Raw genomic sequence first — 24,557 nt, 5'->3', positions numbered from 1 at the left:
AGGATACCAGCCAAAGACTGGGAGTGTTAGAAAAAGAGGTAAGACCACTCAGTAAACAAGTAGGTGAACATCAGACCTATCTTTCTATGATAGAACTTCGGAACAGGGAGACCAATTTAAGGATAAGGTCGATACCAGAAGTGGAAGAAGGCAACCTAGCTGAGTTCCTGACTAAAGAATTTTCCAAGTTTTGGAACCTAGAGGAAAAAGACTTTAAAATTGTATCAGCTTTTAGGCTTGGAAGACTTATAAAAAAAGAGAAGCCCAGAGATTGTTTGATAACGTTGAGATCAAAGGAGGAAAGGGACAAGATTTTGGGCCTGCATTACGGAAAGTCACTGGACATTTCGGACAAAAGAATTGAAATTTACAGGGACATCCCTAAACAACTGTTGGACCTTAGATCTGACTATTTGGAACTAGTAAAATTGTTGAGGAGCAACTCAATCATCTTCAGGTGGGACTTTCCCCAAGGATTATCTTTCACTTTCAGAGGGAAGAAGATCAAAATTAGAACATCGGAAGATAGAGATAAGTTTCTGACTGCATACGGAGAGGACCTTCATAAAGGACTTGAACTACCCGCAAGGCCTGAACCACCAGGGGTACCTGCACCATTGGACCCTAAAGACCCGGAGAACAAAGTACCACCCCAAGGAAAATAACCAGATTTATTCAGGATGTCTCTGCAACTTTTAAGTTGGAATATAAGTTGGACTTTTAAGTTGGCTGTAACATTCCGGAAAAAAGGAGGAAAATTTTTCACATATTAAAAAAGGAACAATTGGACATTATTTGTTTACAAGAAACACATGTGACTAGGCTCCACAGAAAAGTATTAATAAATAAAAGGCTCGGCCAGGAATTCATATCTTCGGACACAGTAAAGAAGAGAGGTGTGGTGATATATGCAAAAGAGAGTCTTTCACCTAAATTTCTATTTAAAGATGAACATGGAAGAATTTTGGCAATCGAAATACAACATCAAGGAGAGAAAATCCTGATATTAGGAATTTATGCTCCAAATGAAGGCAAATCGGAATTTTATAAGAAGTTGCATGAGATTATGCTGGACTATCTGGACTATAACAACATCATTATGATGGGAGATATGAATGGGGTCGTATCAACTAACATGGATAAGTCACAAAGCCAAAACGTCACAAAAGACGGAAGACTACCAAAGACCTTTTTTGAAATGACAGCAATATGGATTGGATTGACATCTGGAGAGTGAGAAACCCCTTGGGAAGAGAAGGAACATTTTTCTCTGAAGCCCAGCTGACTTGGACAAGAATCGACCAAATATGGATAACTAGAGGTCTGGCGCCCAAGGTCAGAAAGGTGGAAATCTGCCCAAAGACCTGCTCCGACCACAATGCACTGAAAATGGATATGACACTATTACCAACCGGTTCCTTTAGATGGAAGATGAATGACAATTTGTTTAGAGATCAGGAGATTATTAAGAAGGCCCAAAAAACTTTGAAGGATTACTTTGAGATAAATATGAACACTACGGTGGAAAAAAGAACTATTTGGGACGCAAGTAAAGCTGTGATGAGGGGGTTCTTGATACAACAGAATGCTGTAAAGAAAAGGACACAAAACGAGAGGAAAGACAAGATTTTGGAGAAAATCAAAGAATTAGAGAAGAAGTTAAGATTAAATCCGAAGTCACAGCCGATTCTGAGAGAAATCAAACTTCATCAAGCACAATATTCTAAACTGATAAATCAGGAAATAGAGTGGAAGATTAAACTAATGAAACAAAAAACCTTTGAATCGGCAAATAAATGTGGGAAACTGCTAGCGTGGCAGTTGAAGAAGAGACAAAAATTAAATACAGTTACAAATTTGGAAATTGAAGGAAGAAACATTCAGAACCCCGTGGAGATTAGAAAATGTTTTCAGAAATATTTCAAAAAATTATACACTCAAGGGCCGCAGGATGAGGTAGAGATTAAACAATTTTTGGGAAAAAATGGAATTAAAAAACTCTCACAAGAAAATAGATCACTCCTGAGTAGTAAAATAACTCGACAAGAGATTGAACAAGCCATTCAGAACATGCAATTGGGCAAATCTCCAGGACCAGACGGGTTGACCTCCAAGTATTACAGGACATTAAAAGACTATTTGATACAACCACTGATGGAGGTCAGCAATGAAATTATAGAGGGGAAGAGGGCGCCGGAATCGTGGGAAGAAGCTTTCATCACATTGATACCCAAATCGGAATCTGAAAAGACACAACTCAAGAACTATCGTCCCATCTCCCTTTTAAATGTGGATTACAAAATATTTGCAGACGTTTTGGCAAGAAGATTTAAAAAAGTTCTAAATGAAGTAATCCATAAAGACCAGGCAGGCTTTCTCCCAGGTAGACATATGTTTGCTAATACAAGAAACATTATTGACATTTTGGAACTTTTGCAAACAGACATAAACATAAAAGCAGTGCTAATTTTCATAGATGCGGAGAAGGCCTTTGATAATATCTCTTGGAAATTTATGAAGGGAAATTTAAAAGAAATGGGAGTGGGGCAGGGTTTTGAGAATGGGATTGAGGCAATATACTCAGAGCAGAAGGCAAAATTGATAGTTAACAATGTGGTTACAGAAGAGTTTAAAATTGAAAAAGGTACACGACAAGGCTGCCCGATTTCCCCTCTGCTATTCATTTCGGTCCTGGAGGTGCTCTTGAATAGGATTAGAGGGGACTGGTTGGTGCAAGGGATTCAGGTCGGAGCGAAACAATATAAACTTAAAGCTTTTGCAGATGACCTAGTCTTGACCTTGCAGGAGCCAGAATCTAGTACAAAAAGAGTATTACAACTGATTCAAGACTTTGGTCGGGTGGCAGGATTTAAATTAAATAAACAGAAAACCAAGGTGTTGGGGAAAAACTTGACAGATACAGAGTCAGAACGGTTTCAGAGAGAAACAGAACTAACTGTGGTTAAAAAAATAAAGTACCTAGGGGTAAACATAGCAGCAAAAAATCTGAGTCTATTTAAGGATAAATATGAAAAATGCTGGTCTGAAATTAAGAGAGACTTGGACAGTTGGTCAAAATTGAAGCTTTCTTTGCTAGGCCGAATTGCTGCTATTAAGATGAATGTATTGCCTAAGATGTTGTTTTTGTTTCAAACATTGCAAATTGTGGACAAGACGGAGTGTTTCCGGAAGTGGCAGAGAGATATTTCTAAATTTGTCTGGCAGGGCAAAAAGCCCAGAATTAAGTTTAAGATATTAACTGATGCGAAAGAAAGAGGGGGCTTCGCCCTGCCAGACTTAAAACTGTACTATGAAGCCGCAGCTTTCTGCTGGCTAAAAGACTGGCTACTTCTTGAAGACACTGATGTGTTGGATTTGGAAGGTTTTAACAATGCTTTTGGTTGGCATGCATACTTATGGTATGACAAAGTTAAGATCAATAAGGCCTTTAAGAACCATATTGTCAGGAAAGCAGTATTTAATGTCTGGATAAAATACAAAGACTTATTGGAAAACAAGACTCCGAGGTGGCTTTCGCCTCTGGAAGCTAAGGCCCGAAAAAGACCCAATATGGAGGCCAAATGGCCAAAATATTGGGAAATATTAGAAAAAGATGGAGACAATTGGAAATTGCAGAGTTTGGAGAAAATGAAGGATAAAGTGCGAGACTGGTTACATTACGCTCAGATTAAAGAAGTCTTTAAAAATGACAGAAAGTTAGGGTTCCAGGTGGAGAAATCGAAGTTGGAAACAGAATTGCTAGAACCAAAGTTTAAGGTACTATCTAGAATGTATAACTTGCTGTTAAAATGGAACACACAAGACGAAACGGTTAAATCGGCTATGATAAAATGGGCACAGGACATTGGGCATAACATTATGTTTGAGGACTGGGAAAGGTTGTGGACCACTGGGCTGAACTTCACTGCATGTAATGCTTTGAAGGAAAATGTAATGAAAATGATGTATAGGTGGTACATGACCCCAGTTAAACTTGCCAAAATATACCATTCGTCTGATAATAAATGTTGGAAATGTAAGGAAAATGAAGGAACATTCTTTCATCTCTGGTGGACTTGCCCTAAAGTGAAGGCCTTCTGGGAAATGATATATAATGAGTTGAAAAAGGTATTTAAGTATACCTTCACTAAGAAACCAGAGGCCTTCCTTCTGGGTATTGTCGGCCAGAAGGTGCTAAAGAAGGACCGAACATTTTTTCTGTATGCAACAACGGCAGCAAGGATACTTATCGCTAAGAACTGGAAAACGCAAGATCTACCCACACTGGAAGAGTGGCAGATGCAGCTGATGGACTATATGCAACTGGCCGAGATGACTGGCAGAATCCGAGACCTGGGAGAAGAGAGGATCGAGGAAGATTGGAAGAAATTCAAGACGTATTTACAAAAACATTGTAATTTGGTTGAATGTTAAGAAGGATGCTAGATTATAAATAATTGGCCACCACTAAATTAGATTTGAATTTGATGATAAGTGAGGTTAAAGAAAACACAAACCTTTTGGAGAATTGCTAGATTGTATTTAAATGTGGATATAAGATTGTAAACAAGTTGATAATTTGCTTGGAAAAACTTTTTAACGATGCAAGTGGGAGCGGGAGACGTGAGGGAGTCCAAAGAAGTGATGAAACCATGTTTTGATATAAGCAATGTTGTTTATTATTTGTGCATTTGTATCAAAAAACTTTAATAAATATTTATTAAAAAAAATATATTATGTTTTTATGTGGGGTCTGCCACAGAACAAGAGTCCACAACCCTACCTCATGGGGGGATGTCTAGGGAACGAAGTGTGTCATCAAGCAAACCATATTTCCTCTAATACCCAGTTAGTCACTCCTCCCGCAGGAGCTAGTGAAAGAAGTATGTCAGCATGGGAACGTAGATGCTGCAAGGCAAACTGTTTCCACTATTCAGGGAGAATACGCTATAGCAGAAGGGCGTTCCTGATCTCTTTCCTTGGTGCCCAGCAACTTGTGCAAAGAATAACTCCCTTCAAATTGGGCCCATAAAAGTTTTATTGACTTGTGTAGTAAAGTTTTATGGCAGCAAATCGCAAGGGATTATTGCATGCATGATGATCGATCAGCTTTCCATACAGTGGTACCTTGGGTTAAATACTTACCGTATTTTTCGCTCTATAAGACGCACCTAGTTTTTGGAGGCGGAAAACAAGAAAAAAAATATTCTGAATCTCAGAAACCAGAACAGCAAGAGGGATCGCTGTGCAGTGAAAGCAGTGATCCCTCTTACTGTTCTGGCTTCTGGGATAGCTGCGCAGCCTGCATTCGCTCCATAAGACGCACAAACATTTCCCCTTACTTTTTAGGAGGAGAAAAGTGAGTCTTATGGAGCAAAAAATACGGTAATTCATTCCAGAGGTCCGTTCTTAACCTGAAACTGTTCTTAACCTGAAGACCACTTTACCTAATGGGGCCTGGATTAGCACCATCTATACCCTTGGTATATCATCTCCTTTATACTGTTGCAATGCTCTTGGAATACTTCTTCTGTTTGCTATATTTACCGTATTTTTCGCACCATAGGACACACTTTTTCCCTCCTAAAAAGCAAGGGAAAATGTGTGTGCATCCTATAGAGCGAATGCAGGGGGGAGGCAGGCGGGGAAAGCCCCCAAGAGCTGCACACAAGCTCCGTGTGCTCTTGCGGGCTTTTCCACAGGAGGGAGAAGGGACTGACTGGCCGCATCAGTCCCTTCTCCCACCTCCCAGAAAAGCCAGGAGAAGCTGCAATCTCTTTAAAGGGGTTGCACGGCTTCTGCGGGCTTTTGCGAGAGGTGAGGGAATCCCCCCACCTCCCAGGAAAGCCAGGAGAAGCCGCGATCTCTTTAAAGAGGTTGCACGGCTTCTGCGGGCTTTGGGGAGAGGTGAGGGAATCTCCCCACCTCCCAGTAAAGCCAGGAAAGCCCTGCACAGCATCTCCCAGCAAGGAGAGGCTGCACGGGGCTCAAGGGGAAGCCAAAACAGCGAGTGGGATCTATCCTGCTCGCTGCCTTGGCTTGTGCCATAGCCTCGCGCAACCCCTCCGGCAGGGAGAGGTTGTGCGCAGCCTGTACGCTGCTCTTTGGGGCTGAGGGAGAAAAAAGGGGGTTTTTTTCTTGATTTCTCCCCCTAAAAACTGGGTGCGCCCTATGGTGCGAAAAATACGGTAACAAGTTTGCCTCTCTGTAGCCCTGCCCATTAAGATGTCCTCCAAATGGCCAGAATGTGGTATGAACACAGTCTCAGCTCACGTACAGTCCCCATCTCAGATTCTTGCTCACTTTGCATCCACAGTGAGCCTCTGGTTGCAAATTGATATATCGAAGTGGGGTAGAAGTAAATCCTTGCCACAGAATTTCAGGGTAGCTCGTATCTGCTCACAAGAGGCTGCTTTGCTTTATGCTTCTATGTTTTCCTTAATTTCCAGTGCTCTTTCTGGGAATGCATCTGGTAGCACATGTGGCTCTTGAGTGCTTTATAACTCTTAGCAAACCACAGCCCATATTTCTTCGTGGCTTTGCCAGCATGGAACACACAGTGCCTTTTTGCCAGCTAGAATTAGGGAATTGTTAGCATGCAAATAGGCTTTAGGAAGAGTGGGAAGGGCAGTGCTCTAACAACCACCGATATCACATAGCTGTGAAACTTGGACAGTTGACCAGCTATGATATGGTTTGTCCACATTGATATTTGGGGGGAGGTCCGTTGGCTGTATGTACACTCTACATTTAAAGCACATTTCGTCATCACCCCTTAAAAAAAGAATATTGGGAACTGCGGTTTGTTAAAGGTCCTCCAAACTAGCTCTGTGAGAGGTAAATTGCAGTTCCCAGAATTTTTGGTTAGGCAATAAGCTTTAAATTTGCTTTTCGTATGGTGCAGATCTGGATCACAGGTCCAGATGCCACTTACTCCTCGCTGCTTCCTATCTGGCTTATGAAGATATATTTTCCTCCTGCCTGATCCTGGAGTTCAGAAGGATAACGCAGGCTTCCAGACAGACTTACTCACTTGGGACATTATTAGATAAGATTGCCCTGGGAACAGAAGTTAATTCAATAGTGTTAACCAATATCTCTTCTTTCCAATGTTCGCAGCCAGCTCTTATTAGCTTTAGCAGAGGCACGAGGAGCACCATGTCAGAGTCTCATTACTCTTGGGAATAGCTTTAATTTGTATTGCTCTCTCCCCCCCCCCCCCCCATCTTGCTGTGTTGCTTGCCTGGGTCTCTAAGGGTTTTTAATATGCCAACAGCTCCACGAACAATTTCTTCCTTCATCTCATTCTCCAGCACAGAGGTTTGCGTGGCCTTTTTATCTTTGTTGAAATGCTTCCTTCCTGGTGCTCTGTTTGTATTTCCCTTTTTATATATGTCCTCAATTCAGTGAGAAGGGATATGGATGTGGAACAGTTATATTTTAATTCCGAGCATGGGCTGTGAAGTTGACAGTTAGCGTTGCTCCTCCCGTCTCACATTTATCCTTAAGTCTGCTTCATGCTTCATGCAGATTTCATTACAGTTTTGCAAGAGTGCTGGGGAAAGTGAAATCTCTTCCATTTTCTCATAGATCCGTTTCTCAAAACATCCGTGTTGTTAACTCTGGCTCTGATGAGAATTTGTTTTCTACGCAATTGACATGGAATCAGTTACCTAGATGAATGATGGACTCTCCCTCACTAGGGGTCTTTAAACAGAGCCAGTGGAAAGCTATCATCTGTCGAGGGATCTTCTAGCTCTTGAGTTTGTTTTTTTTTCAGAGGAAGGAGTTGAACTAGAGCTGTGATGGCCCTCCAACTATTTTGGGGCTACAATTCCCATCATCTCTGACCACTGGTCCTGTTAGCTAGGGATGATGGGAGTTGTAGTCCCAAAACAGCTGGAGGGCCAAGTCTGGCCATTACTGAAGTAGAGGGCCTCCAAAAACCACTCCCACTCTTTTAGAAAGTTCCCATCCACACTACAAATTAAAAGAGCATGGCTTCCACCCCCAGCCCCCAGAGAATCCTCGAAACCATAGTTTGTTGAGGGTGCTGGGGCAAACTACAGGAATCTTTGGAAGAGGCAATGTGCTTTAAATGTATGGTGCAGCTGCATCCAGAAACAAAGCATATAATCAGTTACAGATAGGTAGCCGTGTTGGTCTGCCATAGTCAAAACAAAAAAAATTCCTTCCAGTAGCACCTTAAAGACCAACTAAGTCAGTTCTTGGTATGAGCTTTCGTGTGCATGCACACTTCTTATCTTATCTTATCTTCTTATCTTATACTTATCTGAAGAAGTGTGCATGCACACGAAAGCTCATACCAAGAACTGACTTAGTTGGTCTTTAAGGTGCTACTGGAAAGCATATAATATTATTGTAGTCTTTCCTTCTGCAAAATAAGAGTGCTGCAATCTGACTGCTATATGTATTTTCTAAAAGCTTATAAAGCATAGAGTGAATTTATGGTGATACTCAAAAGTGCTTGCCCTCTCTTTCTCTCTTTTTCAAAAAAGATCGCACCTTGAATAGAAACGGGTGGGTCGTTTAGCTGCTGCCTCTTCAAGATTGTAGGAGTTCTCTGAAAGAAAAGTCAGGAAAAACCTCCTCGACTCAAAGTCCTTTCCTAGCTGGGCTGCATGTGTGGCCTGATGTCCACTAGGGGGAGTGGTGGAGCCAGATCCAAATCTAACCAGTTCCATCCTTTGTCAAAAGCAAATCTGCACATATTTCTGTGTGGGCCACGCAGAGCAAACTTAACCCAAAGGTGTGTAGTCAAGTAGCCCATCCTATGGGAATGGTACTTAATGATAGCAAGCCACACTATATTTAGGTTTTTTATTCCACTCTCTTTCTGTACAAATGGGACAAAGAGGGAGTATGAATCCTGAATCGCTAGGACTTAAGTTCCTTTGGGTGACAGCAGAAAAACCGTTAACGGTATTCATCCTAGTAGTTTGCTTCTATTAGCAAATGTGTATTTTGATGAATGGACAGCCGAGTAAATGGACAGTTAGATACAATCTCTTTCACAAAACTGTGGGTCTTGTGGTGTGATGTGTTATTTACCGTAACATGACCGGGGGGGGGGGGGGGCGGGGAATGTTTCTCATGGCAACCTTCACTAGTTAAAAAAAAAATTAAACTAGGTACTTGGATCCAATTCTCATTTATATCTTTGAGGAGCTGTAAACTAAACATACCATGTTTTAGCAAACTTGCTAATTAGCTATGATTGTGTAGCCCTCCTTCCCAACCAGTTAAAGACTTGCTGGGCAGTAATTTAGCAGTTTTCTTTTTCTCTCTAAAAGTTCAGGTGCACAGGAAGAAAAGTTTAACGTGTGTGTGTGTGTGTGTGTGTGTGTGTGTGTGTGTGTTTGGCAGGCTAACATGTAATCAAAAGGCATCTGCTGGGTATTTTTTTTGTTGCTGTGTTTCCAAAGTATTTCTGGATAACTCAATCAAGCCCTTTCTGTTTGACAGAATTCTGCCTGCTACATGACCAAGAGGGTGGCTTTGAAAGGGACAGCATGGAAGGAACGGCTTATCATTCTGCAGCTTTCCGATATCCTTTCTTCCCCCATCTTCTGGATGCTGTCGATAGTGAGAATCCGCCAGGCCCTGTCCCCAGTGATGCCCCATTAAGTGTTTTGAGCAAAGGTAGGACTGAGTGGAAAGTGTTAAGAAGTACAAAAGAAAACCTGGCTCACATTAAGAACAAAATGGGAGATCAACCTGTTTTCAGTTTTAAATAGGCCTTCTGAATTTTTTTTAGAAATCAGAGTACACAAAGGAACGTTGGGATGTGTGGGGGAGAAGAGCGGTGGAGATACATCTGCCAACCTGATTGCTGCAGCATGGAAAGAGGGGTTTAAAATTCCTCTCCTGGTCTGTATTTCCAGCTCTTGAACCTAAGAAATAGACAATTATATTGGTATTGCAGCAAACCTCACACCCAGCCCTTAGCCTGAGCAAGACAGTGTTGTGCAACTTACTGTTAAATGGAGAGGAAAACACTGGTGTCAGCTGCTGTTTCATAAAATTCTCATCCCTCCGAGTAGAAAAGGCCACATGTTCCACGTGTTGATATGTACAAAATAAAGAGGTGGTGTTTTGGATTTGGGCAAGGATTTTTTTGTTATCAATGAATTGAGATCCTCTCAATGGATTTGAGATTGGTGTTCACCATTGGATACATTTATACCACTCTTCCCCTCAAAGTACGTATGTGGGTTTGCTTTGGATCCCCCCCCCAAAAAAATGGGAGGAGGAACAAATTATATCTTCCCCTTTGTCCACCTCCAAGTTGCTCTGTACAATTGCATTCATATTTCTGGAGCGTTTTCTATGTACACGTTTTTCAAGCTTTGGTTTCCTTTTACATAGCATGCTATTGGTCTATAGGCTCCTCTCCTGGACAACCGTTACGGCATGTGAAGGTACCAAATGTCAAAATGTGGTGCTTTGGAACATGTGCTTCCTGTTCTGCTTGGAAGGTAGATCATCCCTTGCCGTGAACTTAATTGCGAACTATTTTGGCTACGCTGTGCCCCTTCCAAACTGTTCCAAATTAATGTTTTAGGATGCACGCATGGAATAGCAATTTTTTGCAGAGCATTTGTTGCACAGCATGGAAACATTTTCTTAATTAAATTCCCCAGCAGAGGCTTACTTAGCACCTTGACACTGCAGAACCTTGTTTTTGCTCAGGAAGCGCCGCCTTACTCGACAAAGCCATGAGAGAGGTAGATGCAGAAGCTGTAAATGAGGGTCAAATTGAGATTTAGGGCAGCGAAAATTGGTTGCTGGTGTGCGCTTGCTGTATCTTGCCCAATTAAGATCTAGTCAGACAAAGTTGTGACAAGAAAAAGAATTAGTTTGCAGGACAGGGGAGAGCAGGTTGCAGCTTGCTTTGCCTTACAGCTTTGTAGCTGCTTTTCCTTCTTCATCAAAGCGTTTCCATAACACCTTTGCATAAGGCCTCTGAATGTGGTTTTTTCCCCAAGTTCCCAAGTTCCAGAGCTATGATAAAAATCAGCCATTTTTCAATCAATGAAACAAAATAGGACTTTCTTTGGAATAGGTAAATTGATTGGAAAAAATGAATCTCTTTGTATTGCTGAAATTGAAGTGATTTTTGTTGAAAGTCTCACCATGACTGTTTTCCTAGTTTGCTGCTCTGTGTGACTATTTCAAAGCCTTGTGGCTGCTTCTTGATTTCATTGGCTTACTCTAGCCAGTTCAAGCAATCCTTAAACATATTTGCAACTGATCCAAATTTAGGCCTCATTTGCCATTCAATCCCAGGTTTTATTATCTGCTCTATAAATGAATAGCACATGAATGTACTATGGGTTTTTCTCTTTTACTGGCTGAGTGCATCCAGAAAAAGCATTTATGTTGCAGTTTGAGTTATGTTTGAGTTCCGGGCATTCACTGTGTTAGCTACTCTTCATACATTTTCTGCACATAAAATCTTCCTCTTTCTAGAAAGAAATCAGTTTTCAAAATAAATGCTGCACCATATACACCCTGATAAATCATAATGGAGTAAAACATGTACAATATATTTACCGTATATAGATGTAGCATTTATTAAAATGAAACAAAAAACAAGAAATAAGTGGTGCATTGGGTGAAAAAGGCCAAATTCAGCATTAAAAAAAAAGTTTCTGTTAATGAAGAAGAGGCACAACAATAAGTAGGAACAGATATGCTGTTAAAACAAAGGTGAGGAACCAGGGGCCCTCCAGATGTTGAACTCCAATTCCCATCAGGTCCAGCCAGCATGGCCAGTGGGAGTTGAAGTCCAACTTCTGGAACAGCACCAGTCCCCCGCACCCCTAAACCATTTGCAGAGTTTTACCTCTCTAGTGCAGTGCAAGCTTTCCTGCAACAAAACCCAGAAGTGGAGTGCAAAGTAGTTAACAAATGGAGGGCAAATTTGGCACTGCGCTGTGATTTCTGTCCCAGGAAAGATTGTATTATTACGCCTTGGAAACATATTTAGTAATGCTCTAATTCAGAAATGGAGATCTTGTCATCGTCCCCCAAACTGCAAGCCCCAGCCCCAGCCAGCATGGCCAGTGGAGAGAAATGATGGGAGTTGCAGTCCAATATCATCTGGTGCCGCATCCCTGCTTTTAAAAATGTTTCCTTGAACTGGTAACCTTTGGTGGAGATGCTGTTGAAAGTGTTGCCCCTTCAAATCCCTTTTAGTGTGGTTTCTATCAGCATTTACTTGCTTAATGTGTGTCCCCTTTTGTCTCTGAAAGATGCCTTGCAGTTCAAGACCCATTTCCAGCCCTTCATGAAGCTAACGGAGGAAAAGCAGGGAACTTTATACAAACTACTCTGTGATTTTCTGCTTCAGGAAGAAATGGTGACTGAGCTGGAGGATGTGGTAATCTTTTTCTTTCTTTCCAAATACATAAACATTCTCCTTTTTATTTATAAGCAATAATAGCTGATTTTCAAACCCCCCCCCCCATGGGCTGATGTATTTCTGGTCCCATATTCAGCATCTCATCAACATTGTCTGTTCTTTACAGCTGGACCATATATGTACAGAAGACAAACCAGAACTCCTTGTAATGGTGGAATCAAAGCCACCAGAGCAGAAAAACATAGAGGATTTCTTACAGCTTGTTGGAATCCGTTTACGGAACAAACAGTTCCTGCAGAAGGACCCACTTTCCAACAAGGAGCTCCTCTTAGCGGCTCATATCCTCCTCAGTGCTATAGCAGGTACAGTGAGAAAAAAGAAATTAGCTGTTTCGTGGTTCTAGAACTGGGAAAGAAACACCCACCCTGAAAGACTTTGGAAAACGGACAACAGCTGTAGGCTAGATTGGGTCAATGGCCAAGTTTTGTGTGAAGCAGTTGCCATTTCTTCCCTTCCGTGACATCATTTGTCTACTCTATTGCAACTCCCTGCGATGAAGGAATATTTCGCCCAACGTGGGGCTTGAACCCTCAACCCTGAGATTAAAAGTCTCATGCTCTGCTGACTGAGCAATTTTGCTTTCTCCTGTGATAGAAATAGCATGCAGTCTTGAGCAGCAGCATTGTGAGTGCAAAGCTCAGTTGCCTGGTTCAAGCCAGTTTGCTACATTCTGTGAAGTTGATGGCTGGTAAATTGAGGCTGGGAAGAGAGATGTTCGCTTCTGCTGGGAAACTTGTTAAGCTATTGCTGGTTCCTGAAGAATAGCGATGTCTGTTCTGCTACTTGATTATTATTTTTTAGGATTATTTTTCTCATTGCCTCCCCCCTGTCCCCCAATTCTAGATTTCATGAGTTTACGTTGTTAAGGTTTCCATATAGGCTTGTTTCACTAATATGTACAAATTTTCAATTTCATCCTTCTGAAAGTTTCGGTTTGCCTCTTATTTCCTTGCTGCAGAACTGTCTGATTATGCGCTTGTCCTGCTTCGCGCCTGCTGTGAACTCCAGGTTGTCCCTGCTCTATGTTGCTTGGTAAGTCCTGCAATCGCAAGTGTGCAAAGTCACGATAGCAGCGTGGCTTTGCCCCTTGCATCATCCGCGGCTGGCATGGCCAGTAATCAAGGATGTTGACAATTGTCATCAGTAGCATGTGGATAGCCAGAGGCTGTGTCATTCCTGGCACATATGGCCCCACCCCAATTATAGCCTCACATGAGTCCTAGGATAGGCTGATACTGACTGACAAGGTCATCTAGTGAGTTTCCTGCCCGAGTGGGGATTTGAACTCAGGTGTGGGTTAAACCACAGAGCCTAGGACTTGCCGAACAGAAGGTTGGCAGTTCGAATCCCCACGAAGGGGTGAGCTCCAGTTGCTCGGTCCCTGCTCCTGCCCACCTAGCAGTTCGAAAGCATTTCAAAGTGCAAGTAGATAAATAGGTACCACTCCAGCGGGAAGGTAAACGGCCTTTCCGTGTGCTGCTCTAGTTTGCCAGAAGCGGCTTAGTCATGCTGGCCACATGACCCAGAAGCTGTACGCCGGCTCCCTCGGCCAATAAAGTGAGATCAGCGCCACAACCCCAGAATCGGCCACGACTGGACCTAATGGTCAGGGGACCTTTTACCTTTACCCTTGTTCAGCACTCTCTCTAGACACTTCCTAAATATTTTAAGTTCACCCTCGCTACTGAAGGGGTTCACTTGAAACTTCGTTGTAAATGCCTCTTAACCTTTCTTTCTCTCTATCTCTGAACAGCCTAGCAGGACCTCGGCGGATGGCACGCTAACACTTGCAGATCCAGCGCTAGCTCCCCTTGCTAACACCCAAAGGTTTCAGATAGCACAAAGGCTGTTTGCTTTATCAAACATTAACCTTGAGATGACCGAGTCTTGCATAAAAGCTGTAACCATGAAGAAACCCAGATTTTCCCCAATCATTCTCTATATAGCATTGTATGGACTTCATGCATTAGGCTGTAAAACAGCTCAGGCTTGAAGCAGCGGCCTGGGTGGTTTAATAGGATAACTAACGGCAGTATTTAATATCTGTCATAATAGAGTTGGACCTGGCTGATTTGCATCATTGCAATGGGAACATGGGCAAATTGGCTGTGCCACTGGAGCATGGCAGAAGTTGAAATGGAGTGTATAAATGAAAATATTGAAGAGCCATGCAAGGGCGCTTCATCTGCAATACACATATTAAAATACATCTTTAGTTTTTGTCTCCTCAGAGGTTACTTCAGAAGCATTTATTTGTTCTATAGGCACCCTTTGCTTTATTGCTTTGTTAGCATTTGTATATACTAGAGCAGAGGTCTTCAGTGAGTTGGGACCAACTAGTGGGTCTCGGCCTAATCTACCGGCATTGCAAATATATGGTGAAAGAGTTAAGAAAGGAGTCTCCAAATGCATGTTTCAGTTAAAAGTGGATCTTAGGCCTGAAAAGGTTGAAGATCCCTGTACTAAAGAGTTTTGTTATCCAGAGCATATTTGTGGAAGGAGCCGTTTCAAATCTGACCCAATTCCCTTTCCTTGAGGAAGAGGTTGTAGCCACACATGCTTTGAGTGCAAAAGACCCTTGGTTTAATCTCTGACATCATGTAGGTGTTAGCAGAGACTTATCCTTGCACCCCTAGATTTCTGCTAAGTGGGCATAAGGAAACATTGTGTATTCGTCCTGCTCATCTGTGTTCCACCCCATCCTTTGAAACAGATTGCTTTTTCCAAAGGTCTAAACCAATGGGTTTTGAAACATGCTCTATGTTAACTGGGATGGCGTATTCAATAAAAGAGGGAATTCACTCACATGGCTAATCTATACATTTCTGTATGGCCCCTCTTTGTTTCCCCCATTTTCTCAGCAAAGCAGTGATGTTCGGTGGTGACATTTACCCTACAAAATGATGTTCAGCAACATTCCGTCACAGGCATTCAGGAAAACTTGCGAGGCAACCCTTTTTCCAATATTAAATTTATTTCATATATACAAAAATACTTTATTAGGAGTTAACAGGATTTCACAGCTTTGTACATTTCAACAATTATACAGAACAACATATGCCTTTAGCATGAAAACATTGAGGGTTTTTAAAAAAAAGTTACTGTAGTTTAGCTGTGTAGCACTTAGCCTTGTTCTATGGAACTACTTTAGCAGTTAATCAATTTCCCCGTGGTCCATCAGAATAGTCTAAATTGATCAATGTACCAGACAATATTTTTCTGGGATTAGGCTATCAAGGGACATCTTACAATTCTTATCAACGAAAGTCCTCTTCGGGTGTGACTGCCCAGTGAGGCAACATGAACAGAATGGAGCCGCAAGGCTGTGCACTTAGCTCTGTCTCTTGAGGCCATGCAAATCCTTCCAGCCTTTGCACAATTGAAATAAACTTCTGCAGCGAGGAGCCTTGGTAGTTCCATTGAAGCTCCCCATGATACCGCAAACATTGACTTTCCTGGTACTGAGTTGTATAGGAAGCCTCCAGGTAGGTACAAGTCTCCTCACCACAGAAGTTTACTTAAACTACACAGCGCCTTCCTCTACCAATGCTGTCTCTTAGGGCAATAAGGCCTGGAGAGGACTAAAGTCCAAGGTTGAATCAGATTGCACAAATAATACATATCAACTTCAGTGCACATACAGAAACCAAATAATAAGTGATAGATGCTTCATAAAAACCTAAAAAGTACCAGCAATCTAAATTATGAATTGTATAACCTTGACATAATTCAAAGTTTTGGACTCTATCCTTATAAAATACAAATAATAATAATAATAATGTACAGTTGTGTAGGACTTGAATATAAAAAATGCATGTTAGTGGCAGTTGATATGCTACGTTAGTTTGAATACTGATGCCTGTACAAAGGTTTGTTTTTCCTGATCAGTGCACTACCCATTTGATAAAGCTTACCAATTTTCTAGTAGCATGTAAGAATGGCTATTTTAGGACAGCCTCAATGACACATTTCTCTTGTCTTTAAACTGAAACAAGCAGGTTAAAATTAATTCATGGAAGACTGATCAAAGTTCTCTGCCACAGTCCTGCCAAAACAACAGATCCAACCTATGCCTATTCAGTAGGGAAAATTAAGGGGAGATTACTCTCCTAGCTGCAATAAACTATTTGTTTGTCTACTATAGAAGCTGCACTATAGCATTCTACAAAATAAACCCATAGGAGACAAAGCCCTTCAATACTTTTTTATAGATCTTTTAAATACAAAAAAGCACTTACCGGTATAACTAGATTGTGGCCAACTGTTTTATCCTCTTCACAGCTGCTATTTACTTAGTTTTTATAATGACAAAGTTCCTCTTTAGCAGCTATAGTCATAACACTGAACTGTAATTTAAAATGTAAGCCAAAGTAGTTTACAGCCAAGACAAAAACTTCTGATTAAAATTTGGGAAAATATTTAAAATTTGGATCAGTGATACCAAAACTGTGATTAACTTCTCCCAGTTAGACCACACAACTTCCTTACGGCTTATGGAATGCTGTACCTTGCTCCGAGGGTATAAAAAAATACTCAAGATCCCAAATCAGCAAGTTTCATACTATTTCATTACACCAATGACTTTTGCTTGCCTTTTTTGTTTGTGTCTAGTATCATCATTCCCAGAGTGAAACCAATATGGACTTCCTAGTTGATACCCAATTCTGTGCACATCTGTGTCATTTGAAGAACAGAACAAGATCATCTTTCTCCCTTGCTCACAAGACTCCACTGGAGTTCTTGAAAGCAGCTGCCACTACCCTCCCAAAGATTCTACAGCCTATATAAAATAAAGTACCCAAGCCAACATATAGTTTCTTCTGCATCTGTAGACAGTATAAAAACAAAGCACTGAAACCCTGGATATACCACCGCATCTTCCTTTTGAGATTTCTAGCCCATACATTTCACTCAGACTTGATTTTTTTATTTTATGAAGCCTTAAGTTGCTGGGTTTTCTTTTCTAAAAAAAAAGTTCCCAGGAAAAACTCATACTTGGAAGTCTGTGACCCCTAAAGCAAGATCTAGCAACCTTCCTGTAGTTTTCTCCAAGGTTAAATGGCTTCAGTTTATTCACAGATTTTCTAAAAAGAGAGTTCATTACAACTGTAGCAAAGTTGTTAGCACAAGACAAACAGGGCCTCATACTTAAGCACAGGGATTTGTGTTTTTGGCATACACACCCAGTAAGTTTCCAGGTTCTGCATGGATGCCAAAGAGATACAGAAAGGGAAACACTTGCTCACCAAAAACCCCTAGACTCAATTCCCCATGCCTTCTGCCCTGCCCTGGCTCTACCTCCACCCTTGTAGTTTTACATTGCAGACTTAAAGTCTGTCACTAGATACCTTCTACTCCTTACGTTACAGTATAATATGGAAACGGCCCAGGCAATATATTTACAAATTACTTGAGAATATTTTAACACTATAGCAGCTCTGTTGTTCAAAAGATCAAGTAACCGGATACATACAAAAAACCGTATATAAGCTAAACTTAACTTGGAGTAGATCTGACTCAGCCTCATCCATATTGTCTGCAATCCTCAACATTTTGGTGTGAATTTTTCAAGTGAAAAAACTGCAAGCAGAATTCCAATATTTGCATTCTAAGCTTATATACAAGTATTAAACTCTGTATCGCGCAATGAACTGCATAGTACCCAAGGAATTCAAAATAAAACATTTTCTTTAAAAAAAATACGACCATATAAGTTGGCTTAAGATCTACAGTACACTTTTAGAAGATTGCCAGATTTTTATCCCTCAATAAAAAGCTCTCTCAAGAGACACTGAGCACATATTTCTTTGAAGGTGGGTAGTAAAATGACCAATGCACTTTTAAAGGTGTTCCATTTGTTTTCTACCAGACGTACCTACTACTGTAGGACATTTCTACCCATCTTTCTAATTCCTGCTGATCTGTGTGACTTTATGTCCAATATAGTCGGATAAACCAATCCTATTTTTATTGTGGCGCTGTAGGTTGGCGCTGTGGGTTAAACCACAGAGCCTAGGGCTTGCCGATTAGAAGGTTGGCGGTTCGAATCCCCGCGACGGGGTGAGCTCCCATTGCTCGGTCCCTGCTCCTGCCAACCGAGCAGTTCGAAAGCACATCAAAGTGCAAATAGATAAATAGGTACTGCTCCGGCAGGAAGGTAAACGGCATTTCCGTGTGCTGCTCTGGTTCGCCAGAAGTGGCTTAGTCATGCTGGCTGCATGACCTGGAAGCTGTACACCGGCTTCCTCGGCCAATAAAGCAAGATGAGCACCACAACCCCAGAGTCGGCCACAACTGGACCTAATGGTCAGGGGTCCCTTTACCTATAGGTGGCACACAGCTGATCATATGCAGTTCAGTAAATGAAACAAAAAGCGGCAAGCAATTGTGTTTTGGCAGAAGTGACAAGTGGCTTCATTGGGTAATTAGAATGTAGAGCACAACCCTGTATGTATGTATGTATGCATGTATGTATGTATTTGAGTTCACTGGTGCTTACTCTCAGGTAATGGAAAATTACCTACATGTGAAGTTGCCCGCATTCTTCTCACTTTAGAAGGGAGGGAAGCAATTTTTAAAAAACCCAGCTTGAGCCCCTAAAAGCACATAATGTAGCAAGTGCTCTTTCCAGTATCGTTTGGGATCATTATGCACTGGAAACTGCAGAGGCAAATGGTCATCTGCCTCGGACTGTAGCTACACTGGCAACAGTTCTCTGAGAGTTCAGACAAAAGTCTTTCCAGGACTACCTGGAGGTGCCAGGGACTGAACCTGGTACATTTGCATGCAAAGCAGATTCTCAGCCAATGAGCTGTGGCCCCTCTCTTTAAAAAAGTCTTGATACAACAACAGTACAATACTGAGCACATCACCATGGCACGGTCCTCAGCAGAAGGACCGGGATTTTGGCTGCTATTATCTGCCTCTCCCCTCCAAACGTATGATAACAATACAAGGGCTCAACATTTGAAAATGCTGCAAGCTCAGCATTTCAAAGTACAAGTACAGCAAAAGTTGATTTAGTGGCACTGTGGTGTGGAAAGTAAAATCACTTTTTGAATATTAATTAGGGAGGAGCTAGCTCAACCCTCCTTTGGCATCACAGTTCAAAAAAGTCAGTTTATTCTGCCATCTTGTGAAAAGGCATGATTTCATGTTAAACACAGTTGTTCCTAGATCTGTTTCCTGCTGGAGAATGGCAATGACACATGTTGTTTTAAACACACACCAGACCACGGTTGGACTCAAAAGGATTAACCCATGGCTTGGCTATTGCTGCTCCTAATGACAGTTTAACCAGTTCTTCCAAAATCTTCACAGTAGCAGTATAAAAACTGCATGTCCAGAGAGCTCGCTAGCTCTCTCAATGTGCCTGACTTTAGAGGCAGCCGTTAAGACAAACATTAGTGTTTCCTATCACTTTTCTTTTCATCTACTGCCCCTGGGCAGCACTATCCATTTTCAGAGCTTGTGGGACTTATAACCAACATCTAACTCCTGTTAATTTTTCATGAAACTCTGACCTATTTGCTAGTAGCTCTTCCTGCTTTCCAACCCAAGTGAGCCATACCCATCCACTGTGCTAAAAGCAGAACAGAACACTAAGAGGATAGGGAGCAGATTATGTGGCTATTCAGTCTTAGGATTCTCTCTCTCAAAAATAGTTCATGTTTGGAATCTGAGCAAGAAGAGCCCCAAAGCCCGGGCTTCCTTTGCTCAAGCTGCTCCAAAGATGATGCACCAAACCTACTGAAGCACTGGAAAACAAAGGAGCAGGAGTTAACATCTGAGGTTAGGATTCACTGACCTCTTGCAAGGTGCCATTTAAACACAGCTTTGTCCACCAAAAGTAATCATCACATTGTGCCTCATCCTTTAATCCTACAACAGCATCAAAACTGCAGACATACTCTTTTAAAGTGTCATTCTGGGTACCACACAGGAATATAATCTTTCCACAGTCTCAGCTGAATACATTTTTCAAATACATAGCCTAGAGATTTAACATAATAGAAGTTCTTAAAAAATATGTTATATTGTTAAAAGCTAAAATCTTAAGTAGCAACAGCAATTAAGACAAAGGTATGCAATAATCTGCATAACATTTACAAAATATACTGAAGTATTTAAAAAAATACCTTAAAGGTTTTAAATATATAATACCTTTTTGGTGTCTCATCGTGTCTCTGTATAAGGTAAAAAGTATCCAAACCCTGTTTTCTTGTGCACAATCAAAAAAAATTATAAAACATTTTAAGAACTTGTTTGCACTGTCTCAGCCTTTTCCAAGCTTCTCCTTTGTTGGCATCCTATGTATGGAACTTTGGTGTTGAAAATAAAATCTGAAGCCAAGTGCCTGCCTTCACATGGAAAAAATAAATGAAATGGCAGATGACACCCAATTCAGGCACCTAGCATGTTAGTGATGAATGGGCGTATTTACAACAGCAAGCATAATATAAACTATGGTCACCAGACTAGCCTGTCTAAGTGACAATCTGCATTTATATTCATTAAACAGAATATACATCAGCAAAAGTATTTAAGTGAATATGAACCTAAGTTAGTAGATGAATTAATTTTGCCGAAAGAGAAGAGTTACTATGAACACTGGAAGAAAAAGAAACATGATTGTAAAACATAAATAAACCCACTTATAAATAACATTGATTTTTAGGAACTGACAATAATTTTAGGTTCACAAGCTATTTGGTGAATAACACAAGGTAACATGTAGCTCAGAAGTCCCATCACATCATATTTCATAACACACATAATCACTCATAATATTCTGGCGTAAAATAAAAGCGCGTCACAGAACAATATAGAAATACAGAGCAAAGTCATTGTAAAGGAGCAGGTTCTGTTATTTTAAAGCAATGGTTTTTCACAAGTGAGAACAAACATCCTACATGCTGAGCCTCACTGCAAGGTTCTGTGTTGTAAGGCTCTCTTAGGCTATTTCACCATGATCCCAAACACAATGAATCACATTACATAACTCAGACAGTAATACTTGTTTCTAATGGGTAGAAATGTTGGCTCACCAGAGCAGCCTCCTAGGGAAAGTTCAAGGTATTGCTTTTACTGTCAGTAAAAAGATATACAGGGGAGTCTACAGTACATCTGCCTAAGACAAGACAACTGCAAAACATGTCTATAAACATTAAGCAAAAAGGTGTCAGTAACATGGCTCAGTGCTGGTTGCTTAAGTATTGAAAATTCTGATCACGTCAAGGAGAGATACATGTTTATTAGGATAAGGATTAGTGTCTTCTTCTAAATAAGAAAAAACCAGCCAGATAAAACACTTGATTTAAACAGAGTTTTACAAAAAACAACAACATTTTTTCAAGTATTTTTCTCCTTATCACAGTGAAAATGTAAGACCAGATGTAGAAGTGTATGTTCCTTAGATGAGTAAAAGGCAAAGTAGTAAATCAAAACATTTATAAAAATGCTTCAACGCATTTCCTTCATGTGGTATGAATAGAAAGATTTGTAAAAAGTTAGAAAAATTAAAATAAATTACATATTAAGTACACTTTCCCTTCAATATATTGTATAAAAACTTGGAATAGCATACCATTATCTAAATATACACAGAATACAAATGCATCAGGTGCTGTTAGTGACTGGCACCTCTGTACAATGTGTTATCGGTATAATGTTTATGATGTGCAGAAAGCCTAGTTTGGTGCTTATACCAGTCTTCAAAAAGAACTGTCAGTATACCCAGCTAATTGGAACCCACTGTGGTTCCGTCCTCAGCTTCTCTGTAGCAGTTTGCAACTTTTCAAAGGCTTTGTCTAGATTGTCATTCACAATGATCAGATCAAAATAGTGGCTGTAAGCTCTCTGAATCCGTGCACTCTCATCAACTGTTTTCTTCAAATCAGTGTCCTGAATGAAGATTGAAACAAATAAAAACATGATCTGAAAAGCAAAGGAAACTATAAATTCTGCTTTTGTTTTACTTCAGTTAAGGTTTTAAAACTGGCACCCAGATTTTAAACATAATTTATTCAGAAGACATTCTTGAGGATCTCAGTAGGAACTGTTTCCTAGCAAAATGTGGTAGAGACAGGCTTAGAAATGCAATGATATCCTAAAGAGTACAAGTTTTATTCAATGCATGAAAATACTATATTTATTATATGAAGGTCTAAAATCCTCGATGCCCATAATTACATATAAACACTCTAGAATAATATTTGCATGTTAGTAAGTTGACTATACGGGACGCAGGTGGCGCTGTGGGTTAAAGCCTCAGCGCCTAGGACTTGCCGATCGAAAGGTTGGCGGTTCGAATCCCTGCGGCGGGGTGCGCTCCCGCTGCTCGGTCCCAGCGCCTGCCAACCTAGCAGTTCGAAAGCACCTCCGGGTGCAAGTAGATAAATAGGGACCGCTTACCAGCGGGAAGGTAAACGGCGTTTCCGTGTGCGGCTCTGGCTCGCCAGAGCAGCGATGTCATGCTGACCACGTGACCCGGAAGTGTCTCCGGACAGCGCTGGCCCCTGACCTCTTAAGTGAGATGGGCGCACAACCCCAGAGTCTGTCAAGACTGGCCCGTACAGGCAGGGGTACCTTTACCTTTACCTTTTTAAGTTGACTATAGCTCTGAATCAGCCAACTCTGAAAATATTTTTTTCAAGTAGCACTATTGCCTCCAGCTCAGATTACAGCAATACAATGTACATGCATTTGAAAAAGCCCTAGAAAACTTTAGTTAGCAATACAGTGAAGCAGCTGCATCCGTACCAACATATCTCACCACTAACACTAACTCTACAAATGATGCCAGTTTGTTGCCAAAGACATTTCAAAGAGCTAGCGATTATATATAAAGCTCTAAAAAGCCTGGGACCCAAGTACCTGAAGGACAGCATTCTACCACACAAATCTGCTCAAAGTCTGGGATCATCATCTAAGGCCCTCCTCTATCTGAAGTTTTATATGACTTGGGAGATGCCTCACCTGAGAAATATGCTTCCCAGGGAGCCTTTACTCTTTAAGTTCTTTTTATGTAATTTTAGCACCAGGGAAATGCCTTTTAATTTGCCTAGCTGTTTTTAACATGTAAAGCAAGTCATGACTCATACTGGTGAATTTATGGGTTGCCTTCATTGTTCCTCCTGTTTCATTATGCAGCTTCTATATACTTTATGTTTTCATTGTTCTGATTGCATTCTACCCCAAGTGATTTTACTGAGGGATGGCAGGAAAAAAACCAGGTGCCATGCTATGATAAGTAGATAATATAATGCATCTTTAAGATCACATCCTTTCACAGAAACAAGGTGTATGGCCATCTTTCAATTAAACAGCCACATTTCTTGGAAATGCTGCATTAACTTTATTTCCTGCATTAATCATATCCCCACACCCCAATCCTCGTGTATTGGGAGGTTTAAAACAAACAAACCCATTATGAACATCATTTAGGAAAGCCATCTGCCTACCTAGACCTTGTGTAAGGCAGCAGTTATCAAGGGGAAGGAAAAGTACCACCTGCAGCAATGTATGGAAGCGTTCATGGTGTAAAAACCCAGGAAAGGTAAGAAACTTAGGGACTGAAGGTGTCCACCAAGTACACAAGGCATAGAAATGTTAGTGTTGATGCAATGGGCCAGGTTTGTTCATATATACATTTTTTAAAGTTAGATTTGCCTTACTGTAAGAAGTTTGGTTGTAATCCCCGCATCTACCACGGCTTTGTGCATGGCACGCAATGTCTCAAGTTCTGGAGCAGCAATGAACACTACGTAGGGCATAAACTCTGAAGTCCGCAAAATTTTAAGTGCCTAGAGAAAGAGAGCATCAGCTAGACCACACAACATTCTGAGATAGAAAGGAGCATTATTGAAAACAACTTCATACACTAAAAGCAGGAAACTTTAAGAGGATGGAAAGTGTGCAAAATATATACCCCCCATTTAAAATATTAAAATTCAGCCTTGCACGATTCAAAGAAATTAGCAAATAGTGAGAATAAATTATGTAACTGAGTGTTACTTGCTTCTCTAATGATGACCAAAGGCTGCAACCCTGGAGTAAAGTATCTTTAGCTGCACTTTTAATGAGAAGGGTTCTGCTATGCTTTGTCACC

At 41.0% G+C, this 24,557-nt stretch overlaps 2 protein-coding genes across 24 annotated transcripts in view; one reads left to right on the top strand and one right to left on the bottom strand.

Moving 5' to 3' along the window:
• GSDME (gasdermin E) overlaps positions 1–14,678 on the top strand; it is a 33,236-nt gene extending 18,558 nt beyond the window's left edge. For all 3 annotated transcript variants that reach the window (XM_083705949.1, XM_083705948.1, XM_083705950.1), the window contains 5 exons: positions 9,487–9,663; positions 12,279–12,406; positions 12,555–12,750; positions 13,407–13,480; positions 14,202–14,678. In XM_083705949.1, coding sequence (XP_083562075.1) covers positions 9,487–9,663; positions 12,279–12,406; positions 12,555–12,750; positions 13,407–13,480; positions 14,202–14,441 — 815 coding nt within the window. In that variant the 3' untranslated portion in view covers positions 14,442–14,678. The remainder of the gene's footprint in view (positions 1–9,486; positions 9,664–12,278; positions 12,407–12,554; positions 12,751–13,406; positions 13,481–14,201) is intronic.
• A 725-nt stretch (positions 14,679–15,403) lies between these two features.
• The window catches only part of PALS2 (protein associated with LIN7 2, MAGUK p55 family member), a 38,369-nt gene continuing 29,215 nt past the window's right edge, over positions 15,404–24,557 (bottom strand). For 17 of the 21 annotated variants that reach the window (XM_083705919.1, XM_083705920.1, XM_083705927.1 and 14 more), the window contains 2 exons: positions 24,124–24,252; positions 15,404–22,351 (listed from right to left, as the gene is read on the bottom strand). In XM_083705919.1, coding sequence (XP_083562045.1) covers positions 22,175–22,351; positions 24,124–24,252 — 306 coding nt within the window. In that variant the 3' untranslated portion in view covers positions 15,404–22,174. The remainder of the gene's footprint in view (positions 22,352–24,123; positions 24,253–24,557) is intronic. The other 4 variants (XR_014556825.1, XR_014556826.1, XR_014556827.1 and 1 more) reach the window with 1 other exon arrangement.

Source organism: Podarcis gaigeae (genome assembly GCF_964106915.1).
Source record: "Podarcis gaigeae genome assembly, chromosome: 12".
Taxonomy (NCBI): domain Eukaryota; kingdom Metazoa; phylum Chordata; class Lepidosauria; order Squamata; family Lacertidae; genus Podarcis; species Podarcis gaigeae.
This window is presented reverse-complemented; position numbering and strand designations above follow the sequence as displayed.